At 46.0% G+C, this 22295-nt stretch overlaps 1 protein-coding gene across 13 annotated transcripts in view; it reads left to right on the top strand.

Moving 5' to 3' along the window:
• The window catches only part of NAV2 (neuron navigator 2), a 496240-nt gene that overhangs the window by 269214 nt on the left and 204731 nt on the right, over window positions 1-22295 (top strand). For 11 of the 13 annotated variants that reach the window (XR_008421181.1, XM_053899896.1, XM_053899894.1 and 8 more), the window contains exons 5-7: window positions 956-1214; window positions 5864-5932; window positions 14307-14473. Coding sequence is in view for 12 of the 13 variants with exons in the window: in XM_053899896.1 (XP_053755871.1) it covers window positions 956-1214; window positions 5864-5932; window positions 14307-14473 (495 nt within the window). In the remaining variant the exon portion in view is untranslated. The remainder of the gene's footprint in view (window positions 1-955; window positions 1215-5863; window positions 5933-14306; window positions 14474-22295) is intronic. The other 2 variants (XM_053899891.1, XM_019456522.2) reach the window with 1 other exon arrangement.

Genomic DNA, 22295 nt, shown 5'->3' with positions numbered 1-22295 from the left:
ATTCCCCAAACAGGAGATACTCTTCTTCCTCCACCCCCCTGACCGGTTAAGAGAAGGAAATTGAGCCTTGGGTTGACACAAAGCAGAGGGAGCCCCTAAGATTCCTTCTTCCTGTTCCTCAGGCTGGGTGGCCCCATTACCTCACCCTCAGGACCAATTCAGACCCCAGCCATTGGATCTGGTGTTAAGAGAACATAAAAGGAGGGATTCCCCAAGGAGAAACACCCTCGATCCATAGCTTCTGCCTGTGAATAAATATTTTATTCCTTCTCTGCAGCTTTTTATGCATGCCTTGAGGCAAATGCATTTTAACATCTAAAAAATCCTGTCTGGAATAAAAATGTTCTCACCCCCACTCTGCTTTCATTTTTTTTAATACGTTATTTTTTGTGTGCTTTCTCTGTGAAAGCAAGGCCTATCCCCCACCCATGCGAAATTAAAGTTAGTGATTCAGTGGATGAGAGGGACACAGAGCCGTGTGTCCGGGGGCAGGGCGGTCGGGGAGAGCAGAGGGAGGATGGTGGAGGGGGGCAGGAGCCGCTTGGCACTCACACGTGGCTGACGGCACAGAGCACAGACTTGGCTGAGCTCTCGAGTGGAGACCCATGAATCTCCCCCAGCGCCCGAGAGCACCTCTGTCCCGGATTGGTTGCTTTGCCTGAGAACAAGCACAGTCTTGCTCGGGACTCGGACTTTTTTTGGCTGTGTCCTTGCTGAGAATTTCCTCCTGGCACTTGCCAGACATCCAGCTGAAACTTGCCTGGCGTATCCGCTCTAATCCCAGTGGGGGAGAGGGAGCTGATTTCTTTGTGGCTGAGGCCCGACTCTGATCGACGGTGATGGCGATGAAGTGTGCAGGAACTCGGTCCTATCCTCGAGAAGCTAAGCTCGTGAGCAAGAAAGGGCTCCCAGGATGGGACTCCTTCTCTAAAAGAATTTCTTTATTGTCTTGCAGAAATCAGGAATGGCAACCTCAAGGCCATCCTAGGCCTCTTCTTCAGCCTGTCCCGGTACAAACAGCAGCAGCAGCAGCCCCAGAAGCAGCACCTCCCTGCTCCACTGCCGCCTGCCGCGTCCCAGGCGGCCGGGGCCCCCTCCCAGTGCCAGGCTGGCACTCTTCAGCAACAGGTGCCGGCCACTCCCCAAGCCCCGGGCCAGCCTCTCCAGCCAGCGCCACATCAGCAGTCAAAAGCACAAGCTGAAATGCAGTCCAGGTGGGGGCTCCTCGCCAACGGATAATTCTGTTTCTCGTGGGTCATCCTCCACACTGGCCGAATGCTAGCCTAGGCGAATGCCTTTTCATTTGGGCCTCTTCAGGGCTGAGAACTACTGGTGGCGGGGGATTAGCATGACCTTGAAATAGATGCGGCGGGCTGCCTCCTGTGCCTGGCGGAGATGTGTGCTTTTATAGGTCACGATGGCCAGCGGCCAGAGCTAATTAGCTGCTCTGGCCTATTATGCACATGCTCCTGTGCAAGAAACAGCCCCGAAAATAGACTTCAGACTTGCTTTGCGTGTTTGCCTACAGGTTGGGTATTCGATGTCATATGTGTGAGTCGTTTTACTTAGCGGAGGCTAGAGTTCTGCAGCAGACGCCTCTGCTTCACCAGAGAAGAGATAGCAAGAACACAGAAGGAAGGGGGCAGCCGCCTTCCCCGAGAGGGCCCGCAACTGGGTTCTGCTAACCTTAAAGAGCTGGCAGCAACCTGAGGGGTGGTCTTCAGTGTTATAGGATTAGGGCTCAGGTTTGGTTGATGCTCCCAGGGGGACCGATGCTTGCTAGCGGGACTTGCCGTAGGGTGACGTGTAAGCAGAGCATCAGGGTACTTACGTCCACTGTGTTACAGGGGGCATAGGTGTATTCCTGAACAGCTCTGCAGAAGATCGCCTTGTAAAACCTGCGTTTTAATGGCAGGGGCGTGGGGGAAGGAGGGAATTAGGAACTAGAAAGATTTTTTTTTAATGTTTATGCATTTATTTTTAACTTTATTTTGAGAAGAGGGAGAGAAAGCCTGCATGTGTGAGGAGGGGAGGGGCAGAGAGAGAGAATCCCAAGCAGGCTCTGCCCTATCAGTGAAGTGCCCGATGTGGGGCTCAAACCCACAAACCGTGAGATCATGACCTGAGCTGAAGTGAAGAGTCAGATGCTTCACTGACTGAGCCACCCAGGCACCCCTATTTATTTATTTTTGGGAGAGAGGAAGCGGGGGAGGGGCAGAGAGAGGGGGAGAGAGAATCCCAACCAGGTTCTACACTGTAAGCTCAGAGCCCGATGTGGGACTTGAACTCAGGAGCTGTGAGATCTTGACCTGAGCTGAAATCAACAGTCCAGCGCTTAACCAGCTGAGCCACCAGCTGCCCCAGGAACTAGAAAGTTTTTGACTCCTAGTCAAACCTGTGTGGAGAAAAGTCCACAGTAATTGTCGTTTAAAGCTGTATACCTTTTGTTATCAAACCTGATGTCACTAATGAAGTTGATTGCTTGATTTCATTTGGTATGTGCTAAAGAGTAATGGCTTTTCCTTTCCAGGCCCCCAAAGCACCAGCGTTAATCACTAGGCTTAGCAGCCCATTGTAGTTGGGCAAAGCACAGAGTGGTTCACACAAGACAGGTGCCTTATAGATGGTTGCAGCACCTTCCTCCCCGCAAGAAGGGCTATTTCCCATTCATGATGGTGTTAAAACCAACATGATGGATGTGCTGTCCATCAGACCCCCTAATTAATTGTCTAATTATATCCAATTTACATTATGGAAATTTGTAGACTAGCAGAAATGCCTGGACTCGTGGTGAAGAACAGCCAGCCAGGCAGCAAGCCTTGGCACCCTTCCCCTGAAGAACCACCAGAGTGAGAGCCACTCTCTGATCAGAGGTCCCTGATGGCCCTGGGTGATTGAATGATCAGGATATCATTTCCCACACTATGTTCTACAGAGTGGTTATTCCCTTGATGGTAACTTGCTAGGGAAAGGGTTTCATAGGGGGAAAAGTTGGTAAATAATCTGGGTTGGGCTGTTAGAACTGTTCATACAGACAGGTCTACTCAGATCCTTGCATCTGCTATATGTATTCATTTATTTCGTGTCTGAATGCCTTCTGTGTGCCAGGCACTGTTTTAGGCACTTGGGGTTCACGACTGAATGAGATTACCAGTGTGCCAGCTCTCTGCCTTCTACTGGAGGAAGAAGGCAAATAAACAGGGAAGAGAAATCTCAGATAGTGGTATTACGATAAGATGATGGGATTCAGAAGGATTGGGTTGATAGGTTGGACTGATAGGAAATTCTCTCTGGGGATATGATACCAAAGTGAAGATAGGAATGACACTGAGCAAACCATGTAAAATTGAGGTGTAGAATAGATCAGCCAGAGGAAGCAGCTGGTGCAAAGACCCTGTGGTATAAGAGTATGCTTGGAAGGTTGGAGGACCAGAAAGAAGGCTGGTGTGGCTGGAGTTTAGTAGGTGAGGGGAGGTGGGAAATGATAAGGTACCTGTAAGCAAAGCCTCTTGTTTCCATGGTAGACAGTGTGACCGATGGCCCCTGGAGTTGCATAGTGCTGTTGGCCATGAGGCCAAGTCACAGAGTGCTAGCTAAACTGGGTAAAGAGTCTGCATTTCATTTTATAGATAACAGGAAGCCACTGGGCTGGGGCGGGGGGCAGTCTTGAGCAAGAGAGAAACTTGATTTAACTGACAGTTAAAAAAATAATAACTTCTTATCTCCTCTCTGGAGATTAAGACTATTAAGAGGCTTTTGTAGTCCTCGGGATGACAGTGGCTTGAACCAAGGGGTGGAGCTGACATGTTGATGGGCCACTTCAGGAGGTTGAGCCAAGGGGACCGAATAGATGGCCTGTCTGGAGTAAGGGAGAGGAATCACAGATACTGCTGGGTTTCCGGTGTGAGTAGCGGTAAATGGCGCTATTTATTGAGAAGAGGGAGCCTGAGAGAGGAACACGTGTGCACTGTGACTCTTCAGAAGAGGCTGTAGAAAGCATTCCTCCAGCTCAGCCACGGAACTTGTTTCATAGAGCATCTCATTGCATATACGATTCCAAGGAGCATGTGTTGAGAAACCCTGGGTTGTGTCACTAAGCTGTGCTAGCCTGAGGCACCCATTTCCATGGTAAGTGTTTGTTTTCTTAAAAGAACCAGATGTCCCAGTCAGGACGCCCATCTCCCAGTTAAAAAAAAAAAAAAAAAATCCTACTACTAATAAATGCTTTACCTAAAGAGCAGCCAAACTTACTTAAGGCGGGTTTTTATATCCACTTATTCCAGAGTGATTCCTCCCATCCTGGCCCCCTGACTCTGCACTGTGGTGACACGGACTGGGCTTCAGAGTTGCTCGGTGTCCTCACTCCTCCTTTGTCTGGCCCAGACTGGGTTACTTCTGCAGACAACTGGCTTCATCCATTATGTACTGATACTTTATCATTTCACTTCCAAAGGACAATCTTATTCTCAAATTCTAGGGGTCTAATATCTCCTGCTTACACTCTGGCTGTAGATTTAAGACTGGTAATATGGCATCACTGGCTTAGTTCCACTGTATTTCTATCCCAGATTCTGTCTCTGATAATCACAATCCCAAGGGTAATGGTGTGGGCCCTTGATCATCAGTGTCAAGTGTTGATGGAAGCCCCAGACGCCAGGTTTGTTTTAGTCCTTTGTTAGAACTCTGCCAGATACAAATAGGCCTAAACACTGTACCTCATGGGGTAGCAAATATTAAAACTTGGCAGCTTTTCCATGAAATTTGTTTAAGAAAGGACTCATGGAAACTGGCAAAGGAAATTCGAGATGCTGGCATGAGGGAATCAGAGCGACTCCTTGATGATGGCCAAATGCAGGCTCACGTTTACCTCCTCTCTTCTCGTTAATCTGCGTGAGGCCGAGAACTTGATCCACGTTCTACCTCATGAAATTCCTCACCAGTCCCAGAGTCCAGGAGAGGAGCATACTTCCCAAGACTCGCTTCCTTCTTCCTCTGTGTCTACCTTACATATTATCAATATTTAGCTGTGTAGGAAAAATCCAGACAGTTGATTTTTTTTTCCTGCCGTCTCTCCTGTCTCTTCCTTTACTTTCAGAGTCTAGTGACACCAACGTTGTTTTTCCCGCCTCAGATCACTGCATTAGGGTTCCAGGGAACGTGTGTTGAGAAACACAGGTTGGTACAGGGTGAACCTGGTATACGGTGTGTGGATACAAGAAAGATAAATATTTCTCCTTTCACAAGACAGTAAATGAGCTTACCTTTTGATGAAGCCCAATCAAGATTCTTCATTACACCAACTTATGGTCCAAAATCTAGAATATAACAAGCTCATAAGACTAAAAATGAACATTTCTAGATCACTGAGAGCAAATATTCCCAAGACCAGCAAAACTTGTACACATCCGTACCCTTGTTTTGGGTCAACATTTTATGACACGTTTTCCGAAAAGCACCCTGGTAAAAGAAGCATGTGAGATAGAAGCATCTAGATGCTCTGAGGAAGTTGTCAAGTTTGTTTACGTGTCCAAGACCCTGCGCTTCAGTGTTTTTTTTTTGCGGGAAGAAGGCGGCCTCATGTCACAGGTAGTAGAAAAGATACTTGGTCTTGAGAAAAACGAAAAAAAAAAAAAAAAGAAATCAAATGTTCTTAGATAATCTTGATAGCAATTGCTTCACATTGGAATGTCACCAAATCAGAAAAACCAGACTCAGAAGGAAGGCTGCCCATTACGGGAAAAGTGGGCAGAGGGCAACCCAGGCGCATCCCCGTTGTCACGGACTCCCGTTAGTGATGTGTGTGTCTAACGTATCTTCTCTCCCCTCACTCATCTCTCCCACTTTTTTCTTTCCTGTCATGCAGTGCATCATCCAAGGACTCCTCTCAAAGCAAAATCATCCGCTTCACTCTGGGTCAGAAAAAGATCTCTAGGTTAGACTTTCTCTGTGTCCTGCAAAGCATGGTTTCAACCCAACTCATTGATCCCTTTGTTCTGGCTAAGTTTCCTTTTGGTCCCTCTGCCCGTTTCATGTTTGCAGTTTGAGAAAACCAAACATGCTTTGGCTAATGACCCAATGTGGGAGAGTTTGGAGACTGCCTGTGGGGTCATTGAAAGGGGGAATGTGTGTATCAGTGTGTGTGTGGCTGGCGTTGAGGTGTATATAAATGTTTCAAATCAATGCATTTCATTGATTTGGGCTTTCATTGCTTCGTATCAAAATCCTTTCTGATTTAGGGAGAGGTAAGTTTCTAGGTGGTTTTTGTGGTGGTTTTATGATGAGTTTGGCTCCCTGCTCTGGCCTGGCCCTGATCCCACATCATCTGCACCTCCTTTATGTGTGTTGTGCTTTTTATCGTTGCTGTTATTGCTAAAATTACTAATGCGGGTTTGGTTTCTCTTGAGTTCTAAAGCACCCAAAGCATGAATCCAATTGGTCGGAGGAGACAAAGCAGCAAGGTGGCTGTGTCTCCTTTTCGTTTCCGGATGCTCTTTGTACCTTGGAGAGATTGCCTCAGTTACCTAAAAATAAAAGTTAGTCTTGCTCACTAACTAATTCTCCTGACACAGAGTTTGACATTTACTGCATACTGTAAGGACCGATTCCAGGGTATGGAAAATGCCAGTCACGTCTTTGGGATCTACTCTTCTTTTAAAGGCAGCAAGAGCTGACATTTATTGAATGCTTGTTATGCATCAGTTTGAATGCCTTATCTTATTTAATCCTCACTTTAGTTTTCATGCGGCCACTCGTTATTATCCCCATTTTACAGATAAGAAAACTAAAGTCTAGGAAGTTAATTAAGTTACTCAAGATGATACAGAAAGTGGAAAAGCCAGGATTTGAGCCCAGTTGACCTAACTCCAGAACCCTCACTTTAACCACTGTGTTTACACTCTTTCTCTCTTCCTCCCCCTTGGATTCTGGTGTTTATGGGGTTGTCAAGGCTGCTTTTAAAAAATCTTACGTTTTAGCTGTTACTCTTGGCCTTTTGCCTCACTTTGCCCTTTGTAGCATCCTAATAGAACCTGATGCTGGTTCATTATTTTCATTGAATTCTCATTTAAAGCTAAAGGGATATCCACACTACACTTTTTTTTTTTCAATGTTTATATTTGAGAGAGACAGAGTGCAAGCGGGGGAGGGACAGGGAGAGAGGGAGACACAGAATCCTAAGCAGGCTCCAGGCTCCGAGCTGTCGGCACAGAGCCCGACACGGGGCTTGGACCCACAGACCGCGAGATCGTGACCTGAGCTGAAGTTGGACGCTCAACCGACTGAGCCACCAGGCGCCCCCACGCCACACTACATTTCTATCTGTATTCGTGTAACAAATACATACTGAATGTCTGCTTGCTGCCCCACTCTGTCAAGTTCTCAGTGCCTTTTTCTAGCCAGAGTTTACTTTTTCTTTTCTAAAAAGTTACACATAGGGAGACCCAACTCAGGATCTGCCTGGCTGTTGGGGAGAAGCCGCGGGGCCATTGCTTCTCTGTAGAACAAGTCCATATGTTACCCAGACTTGGTTCTGGGAGACAGGAGGGAACCGACGTTCGTCAGTGCTTTTCATAATCATGCGCCTTTGTCAGTTTGGGCTGCTACAACAAATCACCATAAACTGGGTGACTTAAACTGTTTCCCTTATAGTTCTGGAGGCTAGGAAGTCCAAGATCAGGGTGCCCGCACAGTCAGATTGTAATGAGGGCCCTGTTCCTGGTTTCTAGATGGCCATGTTCTTGCTGTGTCCTCACACGGAGAGCAGAGAGAGAGGAAGCAAGCCCTCTCCATTCTCTTCTTACAAGGCACCGAGCCCATCATGAGGTCTTCAGCCGCATGAAGTCCCTCCCCTAAGCCCCATTTCCAGATACCATCACGTGGGGATTAGGGTGAGGACACCTGAATTTGGCCAGGGTGGGGCTGGAGGACATAAACGTGCAGTTCACGACACCGGGCTAGAGAGTGCCTGCTTTCCCTGAAAAATCACACCAGGCCTCCCTCAGACACCCCCTGCACTGGCAAACTGGGTTCCCAGTTTTTGAGCGTCAACCTAAATAGAGACGTAAACTGAGGTGAGCTCAAATTACCAAACTCAAATCGAGTTTATTTGGGAAGAGCAGGGGAATTGCAGTTTGGGAAATGCAGCCATAGCAAGAAACAGGTGAGTCTGTTGAGGGTTCCGGGTGTGCTGTATTGATGGGCCAGGAGTACAAGAAGGGGGGATCTAGCCAGAGTCCAAGTGGTAAGTTCATTGGCTTGAGGATAGAGAGGGATTCTAGGCGGGTAGGTTTCTGTCTTCTGTAAGTCAGGCGTTTATGGGAAATGCGATTTTCAGTTTTTAAACTTGGGTCATCTGAGGGCACCTGTGTGGGATTCTCCATTTCCCATTCTCCAGTTCCATTGCAAATTGAAATCCTTTCACAGATAAAAGGAAAGGAAGTTAAGTGAGCTTGGAGGGAACCTGAAGTCTGGTGTTTGTTCCCACGATGTACTCAGTTCTAGAAGATAAGCAGGAGCTGGCTGGGAAAATATTTAATTGGAAGCACATGCCCATCCCGAGTGTGAGTGGTTATCAGTCCCAGATGATGGAAGGAGGCAGTGGGAAGAGCGGAAGAACCGAAGGAAGAGGCCGTGTCTGCCCCTGACCCCAGGGTGTGCTGGGCACAGGGCTTCCAAGTTGACTAAAAGCCAAGGTCTGGCTTTCTTTCAGGGTCACATCCCTCACCTAGAGTTTCTTTTGGATGCATCTTTGTCTCTGATGAGGCCAGTGAAGGGATGTTCTTTCATTATTTGCCTAATACTCCTCCTTGCCTTCCCTAACCCCCCTCCATTTCCCATCCCCAGCCTTGAGCACAATTCTGATAAGCGTTTTAGCTGATCTGGGCATCACCAAACGTAGCTGTAAAATTAGTTGTCAAAAGAAACCACCTTACCCCTGCTGGCTAAGCAAGACAACTCTCCCAGAGCTTTGGAAATAGAGTTCAAGTGCAAACTTTGAACACCTGCCAGAGTCAAACACCTTGTATAAGTACCAGGGATATTGAACAGGGTAAGAAGCCTCTCCATTGAATCTGGATGCTTATAGAGGGAATCCATACAGGGATGAAGGATTTTCATGAATTTCTGCCTTCGACTACAATTATCGTCCTTTGGCAACCCTGGTGAGCCCTGGGTTTGCAGGTGTGTTCTATCTGTGGAGGTAGAGAGGTACGTGGCTGGGAGTGCAGCTAGTCAAACCTAGTGAAAGCCCATCTTCATCACTTACCACGTAACCTGGGTAAAGTCTTTATTCTCCAGGAGCCTGTGTTTGCTTACCAGCAAAACAGGGTAGTGCTGCCTCACTCATAATGATATATGGATTAAATAAAGTCATTTCCAGTCCTTTGATATCTGGTCTATACACCATAACTAGCAGATACAGTGAGGTTGGTGTTTGGGATTGATCTGGGCCAGGGAGGGCCACCAGACCACCTGTCTCCAGCAAAACCCCACAGAGTTGATCACATGCCCATCTCGTGGAGAGGAAGCAATGGGACTGTTACTTCTGTCCTCTTTGTCCAGCTGCTGAAAAGCAGAGGCCATGGAGATGAGAGATTCAACATTTAATAATCTCCTCTGGCAGAAAGCATCTCCCATCACAATGCCTGCCACCTGAGGTCCCAAGCATGTGCACACAAGCTGCCATTCCCCCTGGGAGGGCCATCTTCTCCCGGCCTTTGAAGTGGTTTTGCAGGGGAAAAACAGCTTTCCTCCCATCAGCACACACAGCGCGTGGAGCCGGGATGTACTGCGAGGTCATGTGCCGAGAATGACAATTTACCACCCTGCCTGCTCGGCTCTACACATGTTGGAGAAATTGACCACGGCTTCAATAGCAGCAGGATTTCTCTTCTGCCTCTCTTTTATGCCACTTCCCTTAAACTTATTCTTTTGATACAACACGTGTATGTTTCAAAGAACCCATCTGTGTCCTCTGTCATTTCGTAACTACGTTTGGAACAAGGAATGGTCTTGAGAAGTGGAGTTGTGCTTGCACAGGAGCCTTGGAACTCTTCTGGCACCATAAATGATACAGGTTGACTTGATGTGCTCCCCTCTCCCTGCTTTGCTTCACTGAGGCAGGCACCTTGGGCAGCGTCTGTTTTACCCATGGCTGTTCCACATGAGCGAGACCCACCTCTTCTGCAAAGGATCCTAAAGTACAGACAGCAGCTGTTTCCAGGCTGGGACTTGATAGAAGTTCCTGTGATGCATCAGGATGTTAACAGTTATGAACTGGAGAACATGAGCTGGAGAGCCTGAGGTCTGCATTACTGTGAACTAGAAGATACTGCTCCCAGCCTCCCTAATTTATGACTCATTGCTGGAGAGCAGGAAAAAGTCCAGATTCATACTGCAACATACTAGGGCCTGTCTATTCTGGCCCTGCCTGCTTCTCCAGCCTCCTTTCCTCCCAGTCTGTCCCCCCACTCCCCAGCACACACCAGACCCTCCTTCTTCTGCACTTTTTTTTATAGGCTTCCCTCTGCCGGAGACCTCTGCGTCTCTCCATGACTCCGTACCTTCTTGTTCTCCACGCACATTTCCATTCCACATGGCACCTTGCTCTGGGGTCACGTCTATCTGGAACCTTCCCTGACCATCCCACCAACCTCCAAGGTTATCATTTTCCTTCTTTGAATTACTTCTGACCTTTGCATATTCTTTTATCAATACATGGGTAATTTAGATGTTTTCTAGAATCAATCAGCCTTACCCTAAGATCTAGATGAGATCGAACTAGAACCCTGTCTTTGTTTGGGCTGTCACAGTGAAATACCACAGACTCAGTGGCTGATACACAACAGAAATTTGTCACTCACGTTTCTGGAAGCTGGAAGTCCAAGATCAGGGTGCCAGCCTTGCCAGGTTCTGGTGAGTGCTGACTTCCAGGTTGCAGACTGCTGACTTCTCCATCCCTACCTGGGGCCAGCCAGCATTCTGGACTGTCTTTTATAAGGTCATTAATTTCATTCATGAGGGCTCTGTGTAATGACCTGATCACCTCCCAAAGTCCCCCACGTCCTAACACCACCACACTAGACATTAGGATTTCAACATATGAATGTGAAGGGGGGCATAAACATTCACACCGTGGAAAACTCTTCTTCAACCTGCAGAAAGTCATGCCCCAATGATTGCTCATATACCTTAGGTCCTCAAGGTCAGCATTGTCTTTGAAGTGAAACATTTGAAATCCTATTCCTAAAATTCAGCCTGAATCAATTTGGTAGATTGACTCACAAAGAATATTTTGGTTCCCTCATGGGTGGATCCAAAGAAGCCTTTTTTCTTCCTACCCACCACACATTCATGGCCTTTGTGTCTCAGGCAGACTTTGTTGAAAATTTCAGAGGGATGGAGGGGGCTTGCTTTGGAGCAAGCAACTACTCAAGCCCATTCACAACTCACAGTGTAAAGCATTGTGTTGTTATAGACACCCACTGAAACTTGGAAGAAATTACTTGGTCTCCACCCTGTCTTCCCATTTGGTCAAGTTCAGGTTGCTGAGCTGACTACAGTGTAAAAGTGATGGGGGTAGAAGATGACATGAGTTGGCTTGAACTTTGTGGTGGCCCTTGCTAAGTATGTGCCAACCATTCTTTTCCTTGTCAGCTGCCCTCAAAGCCTTCAAGAAGTCCTTCTTGAAATCCTAGAAAACTTGGTTCAACCCTGTAGCCGCTTGATGGCTATGCCACTCTCATCCGAGGTGTACCTCTAGGTCCTGACCCAGTGAAGAGAATCTGATGATGACGACCCAGGAGAGACCAGAACTAGCTTATTGATCCAAGACCAGGAATGTTTCACTGTGGGGAATGGGGCCTACAGATGGCTCGGAGATGCCCTAAGTAGAAGGTCTTAGTCATAGATCTTCCTCTTCTGGAATGTTCCTCCATAGAGCAGTTCCTCTTCTGGAATGTTTCTTAGGGAAATAAGTACCATCTGCCAAAGCCTGGCTTACCTTTTTGAAAATGTAGATCTCTGTCTTGTGTATGTTGATTTTTGTCTGCTTTCTTCTGATACTTTCATCTAGATCCATCAATGTCCTTCATTATTTTGTCTGATTCTTTTTTGTACCAAAGCGTGTTTCCTTTATGACAATGCCCAACTCATTTATAAATTTATGCTCAACAGAGAGGATGAGAAGGGGAAACTAACAGGAATTGAATACTCACAACAGGCCCGACATTAAGCTCCATTTCAAACGAACAACTATCCCATTGGATAGTTTATTATTATTCCAAAGTTATCTGATCTGGAACATGAATCTTGGAGAAATTATAAGACTGGTCCAGTGTTCTGTGTGTGGGAAAAGTCCTTATTTTATCCATTACTCCATGCTGCCTCACAGAGGACCAGATTGCCTACCCAATTCAAGGTTGTACCCATCCCATCCTATGCTTTGATCGATCTTATTTCCATAGAGGCTCTGGAGACCCCTGAGTTGGGGCAGTGGGAGCTCTGCAGCAGCTTCAAAAGGAAGCCTGTTTTCCCTTCTTGTTGCTTTTTGCTTACCTACTTCTTGCAAATTCCCTACTGAAGTAGAATGCTATGGCCTGTTACCCTGTTCCACATAATACTATTGCTGTGACATCATCTTGAAAGAAGTCTATAATTCTTTCCCAGGCCTGTCTGTGGGCATTAAGGCTCTGCAGACTATAGCTGGGTTAAAGGAGTCCAGCCCAGAGGACCCCATGTCTGTATCTGCAGAAGCTCTGCCATTGGCTCTGAGTACTCAGCTAACACTGACCTGGAGGGCTCTTGGGATGCCATTTGTATTAAAGGCAGAACCAAGAGGTACCAAAATCCCCTTGCCGGGCCTCCTTGTTCAGTTGTGCTGGCCACATCTGGCACCCAAATATAGATGCTGGCTTTATACCCCACTCTTTGCCTGTCTATGTGGGGTGAATCTTTTCTCCAAAACAAGATGGGGTAAAAGGGGCAAATCGTCCTAGTGCAGTGGAAAGTGCACTTCCCTCTGCCTCTTGTTAGGGGAGAGAACTCAGCCCCTTCCTTCCCTCCTAGCTCCCCGTCAGGGAATTGGGCCACCTTCCTAACTGTATAAATTTTACAGTCTTCTCTCACCAGCTCATGTTCTCTGTTTATTCTACAACCATCTTTCTTGCTCAGCCAGCAAGAAAAAAGTTTAAAGTGATCGCCTGCTTATATCTAAAATGCTTCCAGACTGCAGACTTCTTTGGCGCTTACAGATTTGCAATGGGGAGAGAAAGTTGAAAGCTTTATGGGTTGAAAATTCAGACTTCTCACTAGATCTTTTGCTAGTCAGCGGAGGTTCCAGTGGCTTTTAAACAGCTAAGTGGGTTTTAGCTGAAAGATATAACTAAAGATTTCATTATTTGTTCCCCTTTCTGTTTTTAACGATTAGAAACAGCCTGCTTAGTACTCTCTGACCCAAAATTCTGAGGGAGTCTTACCCTTAACTCTTTGGGGAGGAGGCCGTAAGATCTGTAGACATATTACAAAAATGTCCACTAACTTTATTTCCCAAACCACTCTAAATGAGGTACTTTACTTAAGAGAAGGTGTATGTTTGTCCTTAGGTTAATAGATTCCTGCTTATTCTACAGAAAGAACGTATGATTTTTTTCTGTCTACTGTGCAGAGAAGCTGGGCTTCAGCCTCTAAATAATACCTACAGGGACAGGTTGTCAGGTGTTGAGGGAGAATGTATGTCTGAACACATGTTTTCATCCAGGCTGTGAGTTTTCTTGTTGCAGTTGTATTGGGTCCTGAGTGCTAACGGTTCTCTATTATAAATTACGTCATTTTCTTGATACTGCAACCCTGGATTATGGCATTATTATTAATATGGATTATGGCCATATTAATACCTACTAGAAGAGATGTACGCAGAAGGTAAAAAAGTTTAAAGTCTTAATAGGCCCTTATGTTCCACACTTAGAATTAGAGTTGACATGGTTTGACCCTATTGAAAAATAAATTACTCATTCAAGAGAAAAAGGAAGATAAACTTCATATTTTTTAATCAGCAAACATATTCATTTACTTTTCCTTCCGAATTTCTCTTTGCTCAAAGGAAAACTCATGTTTAGCTGTTGGACTTTGCTGGGGTCATTAGTAGCCTAGATGTTTGTGGTAGTTCCATTGAATTTTTTGACTGGCAAATCTCCACAGGCCCAATGTCTTGAATGGTTTCCTCTACCTCCTGCATGGTTGCAGTTCCTTCTTCTGAGACACTGCTGTTCTCCTGAGACTGAATCCATTTTCCTGTTGCTTTTGCATTTTAGGCTTCCAGGTCCTACTGCAAGGGTATCCACTGCAGGCAGTGAAGCCAAAACGCGTGGAGGGTCAGCCACTGCCAACAACCGACGCAGCCAGAGCTTTAACAACTATGACAAGTCCAAACCGGTCACCTCCCCACTTCCACCACCACCGCCAAGCAGCCACGAGAAAGGTAAGTCAACTTCTTGAGGGTCCTTTTTGGCATTTTCCTGTATACAGATCCAGTTCCTTTGGGCGAGTTTGCTAGGGTTGGGAACAAGGTTGCAAATAGCATGGGCCACAGGACATACTTGGCTGGCAGGAACTTTGCTAGCAGAGGCATTAATAAAGTGGTGGAAATAGGTTCATGGTTGCCAGCAGGAGTATTTGTTTTAGTAGGGACCTGGAAGACACCTGGCTACAGAGAGAAGCAATATAGCATTTACAACTTGAAAGTAAACTGTCACAGAACGTGCTCTGTATGATAGATGGTTTTCCAGAAATGCAAGGTTCTCGGAGTGTGCGTTTTGTGACCTGATAAGCTTTCTACCCATTAAAAGTGATATGAGGGAAGTTAAGAACAAGGGAATTTTCACCCTTTGAAAAAGGCAGAAATGTGGGTTGTGTAAATGAATATCTTGGCTACATATGAGGAATATGCAACATTATTCTTAGTGTTCCGATGATGTAACTTTTACCAAAAGAGGATATGACTTTTTGCTCTACATAGCCCTGAGATCTTAGGATGGGGGAAGAGGTGAGTAGCTGTGTGGGGGCTATTGCACAGAAGATGGTGAAACAAACATTTGCTTGCTTCAGTCTGTGTCTCGTGAGACCTTGGAGACATTTGTTTGCTTCAGTCTGTGTCTTGTGAGACCTTGGAGAAACTGAGCTTAGAAGATTGTACAGTCAGAAGCAGAGCCCTCCTTCATTCCTCCCAAGCTAAGTGGTCTAGACTTCTTGGTGGGGGTGATGTGCCCAGATCTCTTGGAAGCATTTTCTACAGTAAGAGTTGTCCTAGATGTGCTCCTCAACTCCCCCGAGACTCAGGAGAGCTGCCTCCCACTCTGAAAGTGTTCCAGGAGCCTGGGCAACCTTCCCACTGTGAACGAGATCCGAGGCTCCTGGACCTACCCTCTAGCCCGGGATGGTTTCATTTAGTGGAGCTTGGTTTCTGCCCTACCCTCAGCTAGCATACTTGAGAAAGTAGGAAGGGAGGTTTGGTATGGCTGACCTATATATGGCACAAAGTTTTGCATCAGGGCATTGGAAACTCTGCGGCCAGCAGTGGGAGGTCTCAACCAGACAAATTCTTTGTGATCCAGTCCTTGGCTCCTGCCTTAAGAAAATCATTTGTCGTCTTTTTCCCTCTTTCTACCTCCTTCCCCTCCCCTCCTTTTCTTCTCTTCAACCATAGCCAAACATGTTCCTTTCAAAAGTATGGTCTTCTTAAAAGTGTGTTTAAGAGGCACCTGGGTGGCTCAGTTGGTTAAGTGTCAGACTCTTGATTTTGGCTCAGGTCATGAGCCTAGGGTTGTGGGATCGAGCCCCACGTCGGGCTCTGCACTGAGTATGGAGCCTGCTAAAAATTCTGTTTCCCTCTCTGCCCCTAGTCTCCCCTCGCATGCGTGCGTGTGCGCTCTCTCTCTCTCTCTAAATAAAAAAATAAATAAAAATAAGTATCATTTGCCAGGGACTTTGATTTTCACTGTGTTACTTGGTCTTCTCAAACATTCTGTGTGGTAAATATCATTAACCCAATTTTACAGATAAAAGAACTGAGGCTAATTGGGATTTAGTAACTTGCCCTCTCTGGTAATTGAGCACTGGAATTCGGATCAAGGTTTGAGTCCTGGGTTTGAACTCGAGCTCTGTCCTGTCTCCTGGGAGGATCGAGCGAGGTAGTAAGTGTGAGAATATCTTGTGAGCTGGGACTCACAAAATCCCCTAAGGATTCCCTCCCAGAATGATAAAAATAACTGACCGGGGCTCCAGGTGCATGGGAGAGTGCATTTATGATCCCTCTCCTAGCCTGGAGAGCTTAGGTCAAGCAGGCTTCGGCAGACCCGGGTAGTTTTTATTCTAATACTTTCCCCACCATTCTGAGGTAAAGGGACAGCACAATTGTACCTAAAGAGGCTTTTGTATTTCCTCCTCCTTTCTCACAGTCCCTGTGTCCTCTGTTGAATCTGACCTTGATGGCAGCCTATGAGGTAGCCAGCTCCATGCAGCATGGACCATGTGGTGGGAGAAGTGGCTCCCCCACCTGGCCATCGAGAGGCACAGCAGGTTTTTGGGTGCTCAGGGTAGCATCCCTCATCTTGACAGGTCCTGGAGAGGTGCACACTAGTGAGCAGATACGTTGTAGCTCAGTGTGGTGGGTGCTGTAGTTGAGGTATGGACTGCTTTCAGATGAGTTAAAGTCCACAATATAATCTCATGACCTATCCTTCTCGAAGCTGTCTTATGAGTCGGACAGGCCTTGATCGCATTGCATGCTGGCATTTTCTCTCAGGTAACGCATTTCGTAGGCTTGTACATGTGACCCATTGGACCAGGGATTCTTCTAGGAGTTGATCTGATCCCACCAGAAAGGGGAACAAGAAATTCACTACTCTTCCAACATATGACAAAAATATTTCAACACTTAGTCTTGATTTTTTAAAAGGATAAAAAGGAATAAAAGCAAATTATAACAGGCAGCTTTTCCAAAGCCCTGGAGCACTTAATGCTTTGTGAGGAAATAACTGAAAGATTCCTCCGAAAATCACGTCCAAAGAAGTGAATGCCTTCCTGCCATCATCGCTGAATTTAGTTCTGATCAACTGAGATGTGAAACAGAAGAAGAGTAATAGATCTAGAAAATACTTATATTTTCAGTATTCAACTGAGCAATCAACTGAGATGTGAAACAGAAGAAGAAGAATAGATATATAAAATACTTCACAGTGGGGAAAAAGTCTAGGGACACATACACACACACACACACTGTATTGGCTTAGTCCATGAAGTGACCAAGTGCACGGTTGGTGTGTAAATCCCAGGAATTTGTGAGGTTTGGAGGAAAGTCTACAAATCCTTAGCCTGTAGGAAAAGCTGCTAGTTGGGCAGTTTTCACTAGCGTAGTTAGGTTCGTCTTTGGCTTCCCCCACTCACTCCTGCAGGGGGCAGCAGTGAGGCACCTTGCTTTGCCCGCGGGATGCTGTGAGCAGGTTCCCCTGAGGATCTGTTGAGGGATGGCCTGGAATAGGGCGGCTCCTCGCTTCCTCCCTTGGCCCTACGGCTCCAGACCAGAATCACAGCTTTTCAGGAAGAGGAAAGAGCTGTCATTTTCAACATTGGTGACATTATCTTTTCCTTCCATCCCCTCACTTACATCCTCTGGATGGGTTAGCACTGCCAGAAATCAAATAAATTTCTAAAGTATTTGGTCCATCCTATGAATTTGAAATATTTACTATTCCTAAACTAAATTCTGTGCAAATGGAAGATGGTCTCTCCTGAATAATATGGTTTTCTTCATTTTAGAGAAAGTGTATGTTTATTATATTTTCATGATAAAAATCGTCATGTAAAAAATTTTTAAACAGCATAAATTTATTGAAAGAGAACCCTGCATAACCCCTGCTCTCAGAATTAGCCCCTGTTTATCACTTATATTCTTCTGTATTTTCTTTATGCATATACTATCACGTTTTGATAAATTTTTCCTACTGTTTAATATTTGCCAAGTACTGTTCTAAGGGCTTTGTAAGTAATAATTTAATTGTTACAGGAACTCTGTACACAGACACTCTGACATACATTGTATGTGACTTAAAGTCTTGTAAATGAAATCAACCAATCATGGACAACCTTTTTATAGTTTATTCTCTCTTTATAATAGTTGCATAGGACTCCATCGCATAAATTCACTTTAATATTCCTAACTACTTTCATTTTGGTTGCTTCCAATTCTTTTTTTTTAATTTAAAAAAACTTTTTAATGTTTGTTTATTCTTAGAGCACGAGCAGGGGAGGCGCAGAGAGAGGGAGATACAGAATCAGAAGTAGGCTCCAGGCTCTGAGCTGTCAGCACAGAGCCCGACGCAGGGCTCGAATTCATGAACTGTGAGATCATGACCTGAGCTAAAGTCAGACGCTTAACCGGCTGAGCCACCCCTAATTCTTTGGTATTATAAATAGTACTGAAATTAACATCCTCATGTCTTTTTTGCATGTGTATACCATTTCATTTAAGGGTATACACATTTTGCAGGTGTTTTAACATTGCCAGATTTTGCTTCCAAAAGGTTATACCTACGTCTGTTCCCATCAGCAACGTGTGAGAGGTCAGTTTCCCTACACACTTGTTTTCACTCTCTTGGACAAAAAATACTGCCTTTGAAATAAGGCGGGTTACAGTAAGCTGAAATAACAAGATCCTTTGCTAACAACTGGCCCTTTTAACTGCCGCCTTGCTATGAGTTATGACTAGTGACATGGACAGACTTTGGCATGTACAGAAAGCACTTGGGTTTGAGATCAAGCTGCCTGCCAACTAGTGTGGCCTCACTCAAGATGCTTAATTTCTCGGGGTGCCTGGGTGGCTCAATCGGTTGGGCATCCGACTTCAGCTCAGGCCATGATCTCACCGTCTGTGGGTTTGAGCCCCTCATCGGGCTCTGTGCTGACAGCTCAGAGCCTGGAGCCTGATTCGGATTCTGTGTCTCCCTCTCTCTCTCTCTGACCCTCCCCGCCCGAGCTCTGTCTCTGTCTCAAAAATAAATAAACATTAAAAAAAATTTTTAAAAAAGATGCTTAATTTCTCTGGGCCTCGGTTTCCCCTTCTGTAAAGTGAATCTGAGGTCATCCGTCCCTAAGCCACTGTGAGGTATGAATGCTTGTTTTCCCTGGCCCCTTGGCCTTGTCTAATGGGAGCCCTCTAAGTGCTCTCTCATAGGTTCCCTCCCCTGGACTTCATCCTATGTCATTTTCTCCCTCTTGTTCACTCTCTGCTGTCATGAGTAGAAAAGAAGAGCCAGACAGGGGTGGAGACAGAGTTTTATAGCCTTCAGCACTATATCTTGGCTGAGTAACACTGGAGCCATTGATTTAGAATCTCTGTAAACTTGTCACTTTATGGTTGGCAAAGTAAGTTATTTATCTGAGTTAATGATTGGGAGAGAGAACTGTGAAGAAGTTGCCCATGGCCTGCCATTAACCAGGATTCTGGCATAAAATTACAGGTTACATGGGATTAATTCAGTGGTCCACATCACACAGAAAAGCATACGGTTGGGTGTTCCCGTTTCAGGTTGTTTCTTTCATTTGTTCATCTTGTCACTGCTTATGTCCAGCCTTGGGCTTGTCATCATGACTGAAGGGACTGAGACACAGATTCAGAGTTTCCAGGGCTCACAACCCCAGGGGCGGGTGGGGGGGGGGTGCTCACAAGTCCTGTAAGAGAGATTCCTTCAAAGCCATGAGGAAAAAGAGGGGCTTAATCAGGAAGGCTCCAGGAGGACTTCCGAGGAGTGATAGCATGTGCAGTGATTTCTAGCTCCAGATTTTCACGGAAAGAGAGCGGGAGGCTGGGAAGGAGTGACTCATCCCACTGTTTGGGTCCAGGTGTTAATCCAACAGGACATCTGCTGGGGTCACTGTGTTAGTAAACTTTTGTCCTATGGAAGACCTGTAGAGGGAAATGTCTACAAGATCATTTCAGCGGTGGGGTGAGGCTTCCCTTGGCCATCAGGAGACCCCAGCAGTTGTAGGGCAGTCCTGGACCAGGGAGAGCTCGCGTGCCTGTCCGTGCTCCGTCCTCTCTGGTTGGGAATCAACCGTGAGGTCGCCTTGACCCTCTGAGCAGAAGCCTTAATTGTCTGAGGGCAAAAAAAAAAAAAAAAAAAAAAAAAAGCCAGTTTAAAAAGATTTGAACTGAGGAGGTATCGCTGGATTTAAAGGAGTCTCAGGGGGGATCATCTGGAAATGGAATCAGTGAACTGTTAGATCAGCTGTTGAGGCTGGGCAAGCAGGATGAATTAAAAGTGACCAGCGAAAAGCGACCTCACACCTGGCACTGGGAGGAGAAAAAAAGCCTAGCAAGTATTTGAGAAGCTGCGCCAGTCTCTTGGGCCAGAATATAGTTATCTTGGCGGGAGTTTGGGGGAAAGTAGGGGAAGGTTTAGAGCCTGCAAATAAACAGAGAAAGACTTTACACTGAAGCAGACAATTGAGTTTGAGCTCTGGCCTTCCAATACTTCCCAGAAGTGTGGCTTTTGGGGCAAGTGTAGTGCTCACCGGGACATCTGCTCAGGATCCCCCTTAGGACGACCATGAACCCCACATGGCACTGTCCTCCTCAGGATGTAGACAGGAATCACAGGTTGCTGGCAGAGAAAGTGTTTCTCTCCCATAGGCATGGTCCTGTACCAGGGGTTTGCTGCATAGCCACCCAGATGCTGTCACTGCCTCCTCCCACCTATGGGACCACTCAGGTGTGAGGCTACAAGACTCCCACAGGGCAGATGCAAGAGTCACTCTAGCATAAGGGCCACATGCTCCGTGGGAGCCAAGATCTCTCGTAAATACACAGTATGCCCAGCTAACTTCTACGGTTCCTGCAAGGATGAGGTCTGATTAGTAGTCACAGTACATAGAGAAACCTAAAATGATGGTGTCCCCCAAGAGGTGTTTACACTCCATTTATAGCCCTTCTCAGTCCAGATGTGGTTTAACTACCAAGGGTCATTTTTACCAGGAGGAGTGTTGCTTAGTAACATAGCTGGCATTCTATCTTTATCAAGTTTCCAGGGGAACAGAGTTACAAGGTAACCTGAAGGTTAAATTCTCATGCAGAAGGGGAAGAGATTTTGTCAATCCTTCTCCCACAGTAGGTCAGCTTACCTCTCAGAGATCCAGTTGATTTATCTGTGGAGTGGCATCAGTCTGCCCTAGCCCAAATGATGGTAGAAAGTCAGATGTGAAGCATTCTCTTTTTTTGCATGGCACAATCCACGTTTTGTCTTTGTTGCCTCTACCGATTGCAGACATCTAGCTATGAAGTATTATGACTTCTTGTTTCCCGATAGCTGGAGCTTATTGACCTTGTGGGTTTCGTTGCATGGTGTGAAAAAATTGCTGAGCTCTGAGTGTTCGAAACGTGGTAGAGTCCGTTCATTTGCTGTCTGTTAATGGTGCCCTTTCACAAGCAGGGCAGGTGGAGGTCAACCGCTCTTTGGCAAACGCAGGTTTCATTGTTTTAGTTTGTATTTCACACCAGTTTCCTTTTGTTCTAAACGAAGGATTGACATTGTCTAACTGAATAGATGAAAAGTCCTAAACACGTGGTACCAGTCTCCCAAATAACACCTTAAACAGTAATATTGTTCCACTCTGACACAGTGTATGTAAATTGCCCATATGCAAATCCAAGAAGGGACAGCGTGGTAGGTCTCTGTTAAGTCTAAAGGGCGCAGCTCAAGTCCCATGATCTGGTGGGACAGTACACTCAAGACTCTGAAGTGTTGTCTCTCAGGGCGTGATTAATGGATCGTGGACACCAGCATCCTTTGAGGTAATTGCTAGAAACACAAATCCCAAGGCTTTGCAAACCTAGTCCTTCTAAGTCAGATTTCTGAATGAGCCTGGAAATCCACGTTTTCTACCCCTGATATTCTTACAGCAGTGAAGTTTGAGAACCCCTCTCCTAGGGAGGACTTCTGGGTCACCTTTGAAAGGGCATGCCGCCCTCCAGCTGCCCTTCCATTCCCAGCAGCCTCTTTGTAGCGTGTTGTTGTAGGGAATAGAGATAATGTAGTGAGACACCCAGACTAATGCCTGGCGTGCAGCAGGAGCCCAGTAAATGGGAAACCATTCAAATTTGCATATACGTTTTGCTGTACATATATTTAAACTTATTCTCAGCGCCCGTAACTTATACTGGGTGAACTTACCTCCTTGTTTGGGTCTTCATACCTTCTTTTGGCTCCGTTCCATTGCCTCACTAATCTGTAGTGGAATTCTTATTGTAA

The sequence above is a fragment of the Panthera pardus genome, unplaced genomic scaffold (genome assembly GCF_024362965.1).
Source record: "Panthera pardus isolate Hobbes unplaced genomic scaffold, ASM2436296v1 HiC_scaffold_12, whole genome shotgun sequence".
Lineage (NCBI taxonomy): Eukaryota > Metazoa > Chordata > Mammalia > Carnivora > Felidae > Panthera > Panthera pardus.
Note: the sequence above shows the minus strand (reverse complement) of the source record. Positions and strands in the feature narration are given on the sequence as shown.